Raw genomic sequence first — 14818 nt, 5'->3', positions numbered from 1 at the left:
TTATGCTACATTTACTGTTCAGTGTAACCCGACCACACACACAGACAATAACACAAAACGACGTCTGTCTATAATGCCATCACTCGTCGTCTATGAGCTTCATCGCACAATGTTTGACAGGAGCTGAGAAGGGAAGTTACAACTTTAAGCCTGTCTGGTGTCCCCTGTGTTGTTTTAAAACTATATCTATCTTGTGGAACATACTGCACTTTTCCATCGGATGATAATAATGACATTTGACTTAACAATATGCCAACCTACTGTTCCTTAACATTTATGTAACACAAATCGTATCTTTCATTAGGTTAGGGCCTTTCTATCAGTCTGCATCCTTTAGAATAGCCTACTACCTGATTAGATTACAGAGGTGTCTATACAAGCTTGACCTCTATTCCATTGCTTTTAAATGATGAAGCCTGCTTAGAGTTCATTCAGGGCTGCGTAACATCAGAGAGAAAAGTCTGCCAAAGACAAATAAACACAGCAGGTAAATGGCTTTCCAAGATATAATGTAACCGTGCAGAAGATTGATGATGGCTAGGTGTTTATAGTAATTTGATGAGGATAAGATAGCCCTATAGTTACACTCGTTAAGAGTTCTAGGACAGGCGCCTTTGAATCAAAAATTAAACTCATGTGATGGTCTCAAATAGATGCATGGCATCCGTGGCATTAAAAGAGAAAATTAAACATCAAATAAACTGTGCCTGCGAGGGGTGACTTGTAGCATTTTTCTCAAGCAAAACTGAAAAGGCGTTCTGTGTCTGGCAAACAATGGAGGCCTTTATGTGCATCTGTAAACACGCAGGGTATCTTCAGAAGATGTGTCAAGATTCTTTTGTGGTTTTGCCAGGATGTTCCCGATTTAGAGGGCAGCGTTCCCTTGTGGCGGAGTATCGGGCTGCATCAAGATGGAGGCTACGAGTTGCAGCTCACAGTGCTGTGAGGAGTGGTGTCATAACAACGCCTCCCTGAATACCTGTGGACATTCGAATAATGTTAATGTTACATGGGGAGAAATGGCCAACCTGAAAGTGCTGCCTTGTCATAGCAACATATTTCTGTTTGCCATGTGGCTCATCCATCTGCAGCAGAACCACTTTTGTAAACTCTCTGAATGAACCTATTCTTTTCAGCGCAAACTTCTATCGGTTGTTGATTTTTATAGCCTCTAGGCCTCCATTTTGATCACTACAATATATCACATGAATTAAAACATTCAACGACGATGAATATTATGTAGACCTGCTTGAAATGCATAATTCAAGATAATGCAACGTAAATGTTATTATAAAATGAATTGTAAATTAAAACAGTAAACTTGTAGTCAGTTGACAATCTTGAAAAACCTACTGTCAATATCTTGCTATTGTGCTGTCAACAGCCGTTCTTGAGGTAAGTCTACCGGCAAGCATGCCTTAAGTCCATAATTACTTAAGCTAATGTCACGTCAGCACGCCCCTGTCAAAACAGTTTAATGAAAATTGACTGACGCATAGAGAGGTCATGGAGGGTTACACAAGAATTGACATGTTCACTCGCATGGCAGACGGCTCAAATTATTCTAGAACAAAGGCAGCGGGCTGTAGGGGCCTACACCTGCCAAATATGGGCTTTATATACAAGGCGCTGCAGTTGTGGCTACGAAATGAACTGCGGGAGATTTATGGCACCCCAACATTGAAGTCTGTGATCTTCAAAAATCGTTTATTAAAACTACCAACAATTTTGATAAACTCATTGGTCTACTGATTTGACGTATACCAGTAAAGATCAAAGGTAGCATTAGGACATCCAATTACAGAGGAATTCCACTTATTACGTAGACCTCTACTACCATCTACTGGCCTGTTGTGCAAAATGTCTGGGGAAGTATCAGATGTATCCGGTCCCAGCTTTAGTTTTCTGGGCATCATGTCAACATGTGGTTTTTCCGTCATTTCAATTTATAATTTCCTAATTTTCAAAGAGCTAGACAAAAGGGACCAGTCAGTCATACATCCATTTTAAAATGTCTTTATTTAAAAGCACAGATGTCACAAAAATATCCCACCTGTAGATTTTCCTCTTGCCTTCACAATTCCCTCAACTGTTTCTACTGTACATCTGCAAGTAAACATCTAAAATGAATTACATACCCCCCTTTCAACTCCATCCTGCCAACACATTTATATACAATATCTACAATATTTACAAAGTCCATGTGTTGAAGCACACATGGGCTAGCAAGCTTTTTACTTTTTGGATGAAAAAGGGCCTCTCTTTTTGACTGGGACCCAGTGCCCGTAAGGCTTTTTGCTGCCCACGATGTCGACCCTGGATGTTACCTTAACCTCTCCCATGCCCTGAGGTTTGCCATTTGTTGGCTTTGCAAAAGTGTTCTGTGAAGACACGAAAATAAATGTTGTATTTTCATTGTATTGTAGAGGAACATACAAAAAAAAATATGCTTGCATGCATGTCTAACCGTTTGAAACTTTTGCGTTTCATACTCACATTGATGCTGAATGTAATGGGTTTTCTCTTGGGAGACGCCTTGGGGCTCAAGTCGCCATCTTCTGACGCAGAGTCCGTGACCTGCCAAAAAGACATAGGGAACAGACTTGTTTAACAAAGTGATCCCAAACTTATTTTTCCCCCCAGGTTTCCCCCATCTCTTTTTTTTCGTCATTAGACAACTTATCCATGCATGACTATCTCAAGTCATTAAGGCCATGAAGTACAGGTATAGTTGTGACAGAATATCTATGTTTGCAGTGTTAAGATGGAGTTCTGTCTGCACTACTGCCAATGGGCAACCGCAGACCTTTTAGATCAGTTAGTTACAGTACACATTTGATGGAAAAAATGAAAACTGCACAAAAATAAAAAGATCCTTTCACTGATGTTGCTGTTTCCGTACCCCATCTTGCACCACAACATGGGCACAAACTTATCTTTGGTACATGGAGAGGGGAGGGGAGTTGTTTCTTCTTCTGTTTTAAGTTTTCAGGTCAGGGATAGTCACTATATCGCAGTCCAAGCGCCTGCACTTCTTCTGCAAGCTGGAGGATGGCTCTGCTAAATAACAACGCATCCGTTTCAACCAAGAGCAACAATCATCAAACGTTTCTGTTATGCATGAAGAACAGATCCTGCTGTTACGTTACATGTAGTCAGATATTTGGCGTTGGCTGCTTCTAAAGTGCATGTTGGAACGAGCTACAACCTCCAGTTTAAAATGATAAGAAGCCAATGCCAACGCTACACAAAGATGTGTACTTAAACAAGGTACACTACTGATATGTACTTAAACAGAGTACACTACAGGCATCAACTGTTACTTGACCTTTTGATGTGCAAATGAGACTTAAGAATTGACCCTTTCCACAAACCCAGTGGCGTCACATGACTGCCCCCTCGCTCTCCTAAATCCGAGGGGTGCTGGAGAGCAGACCATGTAATCTACAAAAGTGAATAAACAAAAAGGCAGAGCAAATGAAGCTAAACCATGTTCCTACAGACAGTGAAACGAAGGCTGTCAAGAGTAACACAGACTTATACAGGGAAGAATTAAGTTTCACACCGACACAGGCGTATGCTCAGGCAGGCGCACACACACACACACACACACACAAACAAACACACACGCACTCACACCAAGAAAACTGTATGTTTACTACAGGAGAAACCTCATTTACCTTCAACAACAGTTGATGATTTCGAAATACGCAATGCCTCTGCTGTACATAACACACAGCATTTTGAGGACTATTTATAAGCAGCCTGTTCCAGGCCAGATCGATGCCTGCAAATACACTTTCTATATTAGAAGAAATGGGAAAAGTTTTGTAAATGGCCCAGAGATGTCAGTTTGAAAATAACTTTTTGCACAATTAAAAAACTTAAAGGAGACCCCTTCAGTCTTCAGAATATCTCTAAGAATTAACTCAAACTTCTAGCAGTCATGTGTTATTCTAGCAGTTCACTCATTGGCTGGTGATAGACTACCGAGCTAACCAGATTGGTGATGAGGAGTACTCCTCTACATAGTCAGAATTACACAACTCAAGTAACGTATAACTGTAAATAGGGGTCTGCATGAGTTCAAAGGTCTTTTATAGCACTGTGTCTCATCCAAACAAAAAACAAAAAAGTTACGCTTCTGTTGATGCCCACCTGTGTTGGACTCTGCTGTTGTTCTGTCTCTGGTCTTTCCCATTCCTGTTGGACTGGACCACTATGATCTGGAGATGGGCTGGCGTTCTTTGATGCTTTCGTTTCTGGCTGGAGGACACTCTTCACACCTTCCTTCACTGCATTTTCAGTAGCAATTTTCAGGAGCTCCCTCTTTTCTGTGAAGGAACAAGTCGAGAAGATCCACCGTCAGTTTGAAAACTCACATTTAGGGCACATTAATAAACTTTATTACAGGCTCTAGGCCCACATGGAAGATGTACAATACATAAAATCAATAAATTACATATAAATATACATACATACAATCATAAATATATATAAATGCACAAGGAAAGAAGGGCTAAAAAAGGCACTTATGCCAGTGTTCCCAAATCTTAGATGTGTACTTGACAGAGCTAAGGCCAGGGTCTGTCATCAGATCAATTATAACATTTGAAGAGCGGTCCAACCGACACATAAACTTAAATGTAAGGTTCCTCAGAAAGGCCATGAAGGTGGTTAGACCCGCATTACAGAACAGCTGACTGGCTCTAGTACTCCTGGGTTTCTTCAGGAGTATCCTAAGACAGTCATTATAGGCTACTTTCAATTTACGCAAGCCCTCCTTCTTGTAATTCACCCAGAGTGGAGCTGTATAGAGAGGGGTGCAGTAGGCTCTAAACAAATTCATTTTTACATCATATGTACAGTGGTGGAATTACATTAACAGCTGTTGCCAGTAGTGAAAGCAAACAGTTATTCAAAATAATTATTCAAGTCGGTGCCAGTGCTTATATTTACTTGAGTTACTATTTAAGTAAATATAAGCACTGTAGACTGACAACACACCAAGAAACAAGTCCTTACCATCATGACGGCGATAGACTGAGGACCTGGACGTTTTGTGGTTGGGTGACCTGGAGCGAGAGCGGCTTCGGCGTCTGTCGTGGCGGTTGGACCCTTTGTGCCTTCTGCTGTGGGACTTGTCTGTGGAGGGGCTGTAGGAGCGGGAGTGTGCCCGGTAGTGGCGGGGTGGTGAATGACGGTGGCGACGGCAACGGTCGCGTGATGATTGTCTGTGGCAACGCGGATGAGAGCGAGAGCGGTTGCCTGATGTAGAGGAAGATCTGGAGCGACTTCTCCTATGAGAACGCTTCATGCCTCTGGATGAGTGACGACTGGTGCCATGACTGCTCCTTCCACTACTCCGGCTTCTGGAACGGGAAGTTGAGGAGGGAGAACTAGATGGAGCCTCTTGGTCAAAAATCAACTTCATCCCCTCACTGAGGCGTGCTGTCTGAACCTGCATGCTCTTGTCAGTTGTCTTCATGTTTTTCTATGGAGAGAAGTTGGAAATCATTATGACTTGCAGACAAGGTCTCATTATGGTTCAGTCAAGCAGAGTTGTTTCCAAATCTGCAAACAATCCGTGTGGTGTACCCTTATTCTTGTAAGAAGACAAGACATGGGAAGAAGGAGGAGACACTTACACGATTCAAAACCAATGAAACATCTAACCATTAAAAGCATGGATATATTTACAAAGTGGGTGTGTACTATGACCAAACGAATTTGCATATAATTAAAATCGAGATAACGTACACATTGGAAGATTATTGTACACTGTTACATTCAATTAAACCTAAACGTTTAAAGTTAGGTTCGAACAAAAATAACCAGATACTGGCTGTTGGTAAACAACAGACACCGTTCAGTTGAGAGCTTGAAGTTACACAACAGAGAACAGCCGACCCCTGGAGGTTGACCGAGCGATTAACATTACGCAACTCTTGGAAAATTCCAGTCAGGACTCGTACGTTCCGTAATCATCACACTATGACTAGAAAATCAAACAGAGCGAGTTGGCTGGTGTTTCTACTGCTGTGATAATCTACAGTGACCAAATGGTTTACGTTAAATACATAACATTTCACATTAGCCTGTTACTCAAAAACTCTCATTTCGTTAGCGCCCCTCTGCTAGTATATATGCCAACACGTTAGCTAGCAATACTTAAGCTAGCTGCGGCCGCTTCCGGAAACATTTCAACCAGATCGTGTAACTGATTAAACCCAGCAACGTTCAATTTGTAACCAAATTGTCGAAAATATTGATCACCATGGACTAAATGTTTAATGCGAGTTAGCTAGTTAGGTATCTATTTCACACTTACCAGTGATGGCAAACGTGAAGTTCGTTCGACGTTTGACTTAGGCCACGCTAGCGAGCTCTCCTAGCTAGATTACCTAAACTACCAGAACTCTTGATTTGAAGTTCAAATATGTTTCCTATAGAAACACACCGATTTGATACCTGTTTCCAAATTCGAATTTACTACAATTCACGAGAAAACAATCAACAATCTATTAGAAATCTCTCTGTTCGACGACTGAGGACTTCTTCCGACGGTTTCCAATGGCGACTGTGGTAAAAACACGACGACGACCACAGTCATGTAATGTGGTGACGTCATACGCGTTTCGCTCTAGACATTTCAAACACAATGCTTTGTTCCAAAAGCCTTATGCTGTCTCGGTTTGTTCACATCATAAATATCTTGTTTGTATCTGAAATATAATTATTAAAGACTAAATGCTGCCGGTGCAATCTTGAAGGAAGCCAATGACGAACAATACACTTACAATTAAATCATTAAAGCATGCTAAAGATAACCATCTAGGAAAAACAAATCGCAATCATCGCGAGAACTGTTATCTTTTACACCAGCTATCGCCTGGGCTTTTGTCGTAGGCCTAGCCCCGAGCCAGCACAGTTGTTCTTTCTACTGCATTTCCTTGAACGCTGTCGACTTTGACATTTTCTGTAGAGCGACGGGGAGAACGATAGGCTTATCACAGGATAGTGACTGCAAACATATTCGGAATACTTTATCTTTAGAAAGTACTTGCATTATGGACATTCTTGACGTGTTGCCCTCAAATTTCGGGCTTGTTATCTTCACGTACTTGTACAGTTGGATCATGTTGGCTTACCTTGCTGTGAAGGTTGGGTCTGCTAGAAAGAAATTTGACGTGAAGGTAACTATACATATGATTTTGTTTGTAAAAATGTAACTTCCTTAATTGTCTGTACCATGCCTGTATTGCAATGCACATGCGTATCCACATATGCCAGGTTAAGTGCCACTTATTAACTGAGATTAATGAAGTAGGCTAAGTAAATGTTTGGAATTTGTTTGAAATCACAATGGTCAAATCATCATATGAAAAATCTGGGCTGAGTATTGAGAAATATAGACCTGTATCCATGTTTTATTGACCCATCTGTATGACGAGCTGGAGGGCATAAGTCCAGTTGTTAGAAAAAAGTTAACTTTGGCCTTTATCGTTAAACCACATGAATGGATAAGGTGTGGTTTGAGTGGCCCTACCAAAGATGGTAGAAGTGTTTTACCTGTTCCTTATATACTTCTCAATTATGTGCCTCTATACAAATGGACCTCTCTTCATTTTTAGTACCCAACTATGTACAGTGACAAGGAGCCGGTGTTTAACTGCATCCAGAGAGCACACCAGAATACCCTGGAGGTATACCCTCAGTGGCTTGTCTTTCAGACCATTGCAGGGCTGATCTATCCTGTAAGTTTCAACTATGTTCGATAAATGTTTCATTAAAATTACACATTTCATATCATTCACATAAGCTACATACATTCATGCACATTAATATGAGACACTTAAGTTCAATGACACCATTGATATAATGAACTTTGAACCTACCTTGTTGTTCTGTGTTGAATACTGAGATACACTGAGATTTCAAAAGGAAGAACTGCAGTATTTAATTGACAGTTAGAATTTGGCATCCGTACCTTCCATTTCTGAAGCTACTTGTTCCCAAAGTGATATCTCATCCTTGCTGACCAGGTTGCTGCCTCTGTATTGGGTGCCATCTGGGTGACCAGTAGGTTCTCATATGCTTGGGGTTACTACACGGGAGGTAAGGTCTTCTGTTACCTTAACTGTTCTTTAACTTGTATCTGTTTATCTGAACATGTAACAGCAATAAATCAGACCTGCAATGTTTAAACAGCGTATGACTAAAATATCATCCCATCCAGTTAAATAAAAAAAAGTTTCATTTCAGTTTGTAATTAAATTATATATTTTATTTGTATTGTTCTTATGAAATATTTCTGTGGGGAATAGTTAGTCACATGTAAGTTTAATGGGTGTGCTTCTACTATAGATCCATCAAAGAGGATGCGTGGTGTTTATGGCTACATTGGATACCTTGGAGTCATCATTCTCTCAATTTCAATTGCTTTGCAACTTCTAAAAGTGTTCTGAACATGTACAAAATAAATCTTTGTTATTGTCATGGCACACAGCTAGGTGAAACAGTAATTTTGCTGCAATAAACATTGCTGCACATGTTACCTATTTAGTTGTCTCAACTGTGAAAATGATTTGTCTGCGTAATGCACTGCTTTTAGTAAATTGCTAATCTAAAAGACAACTATTGTTCCTCATCAGTTACATTTGATAATGACTTCAGAAGTACATTCCGGATTTGTACATCATAAACTCCATCAATCTGTGGCATTAGCAATTGTCTGCATTCATATTTTACTTATCTTTGTTTGTTTATAACTGAAAATATGCTAGTTAAAAAACAGATACAAAACAAAGTGAGTTTATACAACCATAGATTTATCAGGTTTAACAGATAACTCAACTTTTTTTAAATGTGTAGTTAGAGTGGTCATTGTGCGAAGATGTTTATACAAATTTATCCGATTATGTGGCACAAACCCAGAATGTTTCTTGGTTTACTGTCATATGCCATCATGTATCCTAATGTCTGAAAATGAATCATAACATTAAAATATACCATGCCATTGAGTTGATATTCACATTTATTTGATACCACTAGCAAATTTATATTCTGTCAAATCCCTCTTAGAGCTATTGTTTGAGCAATAAAGTATTTTATATTCTAGTATTTATGTTGTTGCTGATTTAAGAAAATCTCTTAGTGATCGTATCTTCTGAGGACAGTCAATTATTTCGCATGGTTATTACTGTCCTAATAGACCTGCAATAGTAAGTGTAGCACACTTGTAGACCTACCAAGTAGGGCAGAGAGCCTGAGGCTTATCCTTTTGATCAAGAATGACTGTCATATGACCAACAACATGCTCCCTCCCATGACTTAAAAACTAGTAATCTGGCACTTTTTGATAGGGGGAAATACAATATACGACCTATTAAGAAATCACGAATGTGACATTATTATAGAGACAGATGAACCATTAATATTTAAGATGTAGCCCAAAGCACTGGAATATGGTTAGTAACTGCACCCCAATGGTAGTGAAGCTGTGCAATCAAACCTCCTCACACGCAAATAACGCATAGACGATAACTGAGCATGCGCATGATACATTTAGGTCGGAAGCAAGAAGGAAACTGGACCGAAGACAACATCTGAACTGGTAATGTGCCGTATATGTACATTCACATCTAGATTCGTTTAAATGTGTGGTTGATAAAAAAAAAAACACATTGCCCCTTTATCTGAATTATGGTACGTTTTGGAGTAGTGGGTCAACGTGCATCTCTGGAATGACACAAGCTAACTTAGCCAGGATAACGTTAGCTCACAAGAGCTGGCAGCTGACTGCTACCTAAGCTAGCTTGTTGGAGGAATAGAGGCTTTTATTCCATTGGCAGCATTTGCAGTCGATAGAAAAGCCATACATTATCAAACATTTATAAACACAAGTAATTATATTATTTTCTAAACTGTCTCATGAAAACAACTTTCGCTATCCACTAACAGCTAAGGTTAATCCTTTGTGTAGTGTTTCACTAGAGAACATTCATTGTGATTGCGCAGTGTCGAGGACACTACATCGAAAGTCCAAAAATAACGAAGAGGTTTTAGCACTCTGGTTCACTGATAATAAGTTCTTCAAATAAGACATTGGTCTCCTTGGCTACATTTGAGGGGGCTTGGTTTTTGACAGAAATTGTAGTTTATATTAAGTTCCTTTGCATTGTTTTGTAGGAGGTAGTGCCTTAGTGGCCTACATTTCCCAGTTATCAACGCGAAGAGACCTATGCGTTTGTTTTGTAAATGTGCGAGCCTTTTGAATTGAGTGTGATGTTGGGCCTGTTTTCAGTTCCATTTATGGCGATATAACCTGTCTAACGAGTTGCTTATGTGAAATTATAACCTGTTTTTGTATTTCCCTGTGTTTCTCAGTCAACAATCATGTCAGGATTTCTGGATGGAATCAGATGTGGCGACTGTGAATGCAATGTAGACTGGGGTGAAAAGAGAAACACAATTGCTTCAATAGCTGCTGGGGTTCTTGTAGGTTAATTCAGTTATATGCACACATATGTACAATTTACAATTATTATATTTTGCATAATCTAATCTATAATAGACTTACACTGTCTTTATCTCTGAAGTTCTTCACAGGTTGGTGGATCATCATTGATGCAGCTGTGAAGTATCCAAAAGAGGATGAATTCCACCATGCATACCACACATGTGGGGTTATAGCAACTGTAGCCTTTTTAATGTAAGTCACTGCAGTGGCTCACACTAGAATGAGACTGTGAAATACTGAGACTGTGAAGTCCATTTGCAATGATGATGTTCTGTTTGCAGGATCAATGCAGTCTCCAATGGACAGGTGAGGGGAGACAGCTACAGTGAAGGATGTCTGGGACAGACTGGTAAGTGGCAGCTGAGATACTGTCCCACAGTATTATATATCCTGTGTCAGTTTTAACACCACATGGATCTTGAAGCTCAAGCATTATTGTTCTGATAGTGGTTCTCCCCATAGTAACCTCCTTATGCTATTTATCTAATTTCACCAATCTCCTGCCTAATTAGTGCAATCTCAGTAATTATACGGCATTGATTATACTGCAGACACGCACACCGAAAGTTGTGGCCCATTCACACTTAGGCGTTGCCATTTAACATCACCCGCAAGTGGTTGTGATCACTGTAAACCCAAGACTGCCTTTAAATGCTGAGCTGATTTTGAGAAATTGGCTCAAATGAACACTATATATATGGATGTTTAATTAAAGTTACCATCATATTCCGATTGGATGATGATTAAAGCTTATTAATTGCAAAGAATGATTAACGTGAGCATGTTATGTTTGCCCCCGTGTGCTTTAAACCATAGGCAACTTAGGTAACCAAAGCTGTTAAATTAGCGTGCTATGATGTCTAACAGCAATCTATGCCTGTGCTGTTAGCTGGCTTCTGTTTAAGCCATGTCTTCAGGCTATTGTGATATGGATTTATGAACTGCGCCTATAGTTATTATAGTGCCTATAATCATTATTTCAAAGGATTCATTTTTCCTTTAATGAGCTATAAATGGATCAAATTCAAACCATAACAGTTTAGGTTTAAATCGGTGTAGGAACAGCCCATGCTATTGAAGAGGGAACTACCTAATACAAAAATTAAATACGTATTAACTCAGTTTAATTCCTACTCACACCTACTCATAAAACATAATAGTTCTACATACTTGTTAAAGCTGATTAAAGGCTGATTCATGCTTCCTTACGTAAGCGTAAGCGCAAGAGGCCGCGCAAGCCCCTTGCGTGACCCTTGCGCGACTTCTTACGTCTTGCGTGCGTCGGCCCCTTTTTCTAGACTTGCGTCATTTTTTACGTAAGCCCTTACGCGAGCCTCGCAGCCTGCATTCTATCAACGAATGATACGAGATGAGGTTACTAAAATATTCTGCATGTCTACTCAGTTTTACAGTGCTTCCCAAGTAAAGGTTTGAAAAGAACTTCAAGCTTCAGACTTTCTGTTAGGGAACCTGTTATCTATCTGCAGAGCAAATGTCAGGCTCATACAAAAACATTAACGTGAATTACTTGATGCTAATACCTAGCGCGGTGTCTATAGGATTTTCCATATACGTTAGCATTAAGCTAACGTATTTTCTACCACAGTAAAACATGCAATACTATGTGATTGTTTTTAGAAAACGAATGTTACGAGATGAGATTACTCAAATGTAGTCTGCTTCTCTGCTCAGTTTAACAGTGCTACCCAAGCAAAGGTTTGAAAAGAACTTCAAGCTTCAGACTTTCTGTTAGGGAAACAGCTTTCTATCTGCCAGGCAAATGGCAGGCTCATAACAACACGCGCAACCTTTGGGAGCATGAACTGCACCGAGTAAATTTTGCGCAACCGTTAACCCCCAACGCTGTAGCATGCAGCCGCCTTAAGTTGCATTGACTGTCACAAATGTTTGGAACTTTTAACTGCTCCATGCCCCAGCTGCCAAATTCTGGGTGATAAAAAATAGTTCCATCTGAGTTAACGGGACCTTTGTTGAATGGATGGTTGCTGCGTTTCTTGTGACAATTCTAAACACAAGGCTCATACAAGCATTTTGAATACAAAGCAAGCATACCCTGTGACTTTTCCAACAGGGGGTTGCTAGAGTCAAACCATTCCTTTGTTGGTTGAAACATTCACATCCTTGTACCTTGCATAGAGTGAGAAAGATCAGGGTCTTCTGATCCTGTGATACAATCACACTTAGCATTTTCTGCGGAAAATGCATCTTTAGTTGGTTTTTGAAAATGATCTATCCCAGTTTGTGGTAGATATAAGGAGGCCCTAATCTAACAGCAATTCACTGTCACAAATTAACAAGTGAAGATGGTTTTCAAATGCTCAATAGAATCACCCCGGTAAAAGAAATCACTATGCTGTTCTGCTTGTGTATTTGATTTTATGACTGGTATGTAGGACCTCAAATTATTGATATTTTAATATTTATACCTTTTTAAATACAATGTACATAATTCCATTTAATGTATTATTCTAGGTGCCAGAGTGTGGCTTTTCATTGGCTTTATGCTGGCATTTGGATCACTCATCGCCTCCATGTGGATCTTGTTTGGAGGATTTGTTGTCCCCCGTAAGTCTCCTTTACCTGCAGGTGTTCTGCATTTTAGATTACTGACCATATTACAGTAACCTGGCTGTAGCTAGTCTGGAAACGAGCAGTTAAAATAGAAGGTCCATTAAATAAATACTGTCCAGTATTTTATATTATTTAAATTTCCAACGACGAAATTTCCAAACACTGGGGAGTGGTTTAGGTTATAGCTGCTGTAAAGGAAGTCAGAGCAGATGGTGCACACCACACCCCTATAGTATATGGGGGTCAGTGATCATAAACATGTGAGTACATACTTGCCACGAGTATATTCAGGACCTTACACAGCCATTGTCCAGATTTTACTCGAATAGACTTGTACTTTGAATTAAACTTCAGAGGGAGGAGACAAAGAAACATGATTTTGTCTTGGCAAAATACTCACATTTTAAACTAAATTATGAATTACTTTCTTGTGTGAAAATGTTGAGTGAATCTGTATTGTTCACGTTTATCTTCTTTGTGTGCAGAGAAAGTAATTGTCTACCCTGGGATCGCAGTGTTTTTCCAAAATGCTTTCATTTTCTTTGGGTAAGTGTTTCTGTTTGGTTGTCTGTTATGAAAAGTAAAGTTAGTGGGCGTAATTGGATCATAGCAACTGTGGTGAAATGAAAGCTTGACTCTTGAGTAGAGTTTTGACGTTAGTGTTTGCACCAACATCTTCTTTTACGTTTCAGTGGCCTCGTGTTTAAGTTTGGACGCACTGAAGACTTGTGGCAGTGATGATGTCTTCACTCAACAGCTCTGTTATGCACTCCTGCTTCTGCTGGCCTTCTTCCCTTTGGTTCAACCTGACCCCTGGTGTGATCAAAACTGCAAAATGGACCCCAATGTTAGGTGGTGAACATTAGAATGAAAAAAGGCAGGAGGCCTCTGCCATTTTTATATTAAACTCATTCAGGCTCGGGTTGCTGTGTCTGTAGTCTATACCATGGTGTGGTATTTCATTTTGCTTGATGCAGATGTCAGTGGTAGGAACACTTAACCAAAACAATATCCTAATAAGAGTAGTGGTTGGGGACCGGGGACTGATTTATGTGTCAGTAAAGCAGAGGTGTAAATTGTTAATACACCCAGTGCTATGATACTAACTGCTACAGCATTTTCTTTTTTTTATATTCTGTATATTTTCAAATACACTAAATCAAAGTTAGTATGAGTTTGTATGGCTATTCAACCCAATATTTCAAAAGGGAATGATTTTAAAATCATAGAGCTTGAAATTCTGTTCATGTTGTGAATACAAGTATGTTACGGAACTTGTCCCCCTTAACAAAAAGACATTAAATGTACCTTTGGCTAAAAGTGTTTGTGCTGTAGCCCTCACGACATATGTCTCCATATGAGCAAATACAGACTGTATATTCTGTCGCTTTCACTTAAGTATATACTTTATTTATATAATGGTATGTGGTTGCTTTAGCAAAAAACAGTTGCATAATGTAAAAAGCACAATTTGATATCTGAGGTACATGTTTTGAGAAAATAAATAAATAAACTGGTCTTGTCAACACTGTTTGAATGGTCTACATCTGATGTTGGGAAAGGAATATGTACTCCTTTTTAGTTTTTGTTCTCCAAGATGCCACAATACTGGCTCTTTACATGGCTTACCTTGCAAAACAAATAAAAAGTGGACTACATAAAGATTCTAAGATTGTTTTTTTTATGTATATTTCCGGATGGAAA

The 14818-nt window shown here is 39.5% G+C and overlaps 3 protein-coding genes across 4 annotated transcripts; 2 read left to right on the top strand and 1 right to left on the bottom strand.

Annotated features, from left to right (window-relative positions):
* Window positions 1-852: 852 nt before the first annotated feature.
* Window positions 853-6586, bottom strand: rsrp1 (arginine/serine-rich protein 1). Of its 2 annotated transcripts, XR_013968874.1 has the most exons (6): window positions 6332-6586; window positions 5026-5494; window positions 4159-4334; window positions 2497-2577; window positions 2054-2381; window positions 853-979 (listed from the first exon to the last, which is right to left on the bottom strand). XR_013968874.1 is itself a non-coding variant. In XM_080850372.1 (5 exons), the coding sequence occupies exons 2-5, from the start codon at window positions 5486-5488 to the stop codon at window positions 2235-2237; spliced, it is 867 nt and encodes a 288-aa protein (XP_080706498.1). In that variant the 5' UTR covers window positions 5489-5494; window positions 6332-6586; the 3' UTR covers window positions 2001-2234. The 2 variants fall into 2 exon arrangements, 1 of the variants encoding a protein (XP_080706498.1); XM_080850372.1 differs by lacking the exon at window positions 853-979 and having other exon boundaries at window positions 2001-2381.
* Window positions 6587-6921: 335 nt separating this feature from the next.
* Window positions 6922-8908, top strand: mgst3b (microsomal glutathione S-transferase 3b). The gene is made up of 4 exons (XM_080850034.1): window positions 6922-7196; window positions 7635-7757; window positions 8046-8118; window positions 8368-8908. Exons 1-4 carry the CDS (start codon window positions 7071-7073, stop codon window positions 8466-8468), a joined length of 423 nt encoding a protein of 140 aa, XP_080706160.1. The 5' UTR covers window positions 6922-7070; the 3' UTR covers window positions 8469-8908.
* A 646-nt stretch (window positions 8909-9554) lies between these two features.
* Window positions 9555-14770, top strand: tmem50a (transmembrane protein 50A). Its single transcript, XM_080850785.1, has 7 exons — window positions 9555-9616; window positions 10390-10500; window positions 10602-10714; window positions 10804-10871; window positions 13016-13108; window positions 13600-13660; window positions 13807-14770. The coding sequence occupies exons 2-7, from the start codon at window positions 10399-10401 to the stop codon at window positions 13850-13852; spliced, it is 483 nt and encodes a 160-aa protein (XP_080706911.1). The 5' UTR covers window positions 9555-9616; window positions 10390-10398; the 3' UTR covers window positions 13853-14770.
* Window positions 14771-14818: the final 48 nt, after the last annotated feature.

Source organism: Sprattus sprattus (assembly GCF_963457725.1).
Source record: "Sprattus sprattus genome assembly, chromosome: 13".
Classification (NCBI taxonomy): domain Eukaryota; kingdom Metazoa; phylum Chordata; class Actinopteri; order Clupeiformes; family Clupeidae; genus Sprattus; species Sprattus sprattus.
Note: the sequence above shows the minus strand (reverse complement) of the source record. Positions and strands in the feature narration are given on the sequence as shown.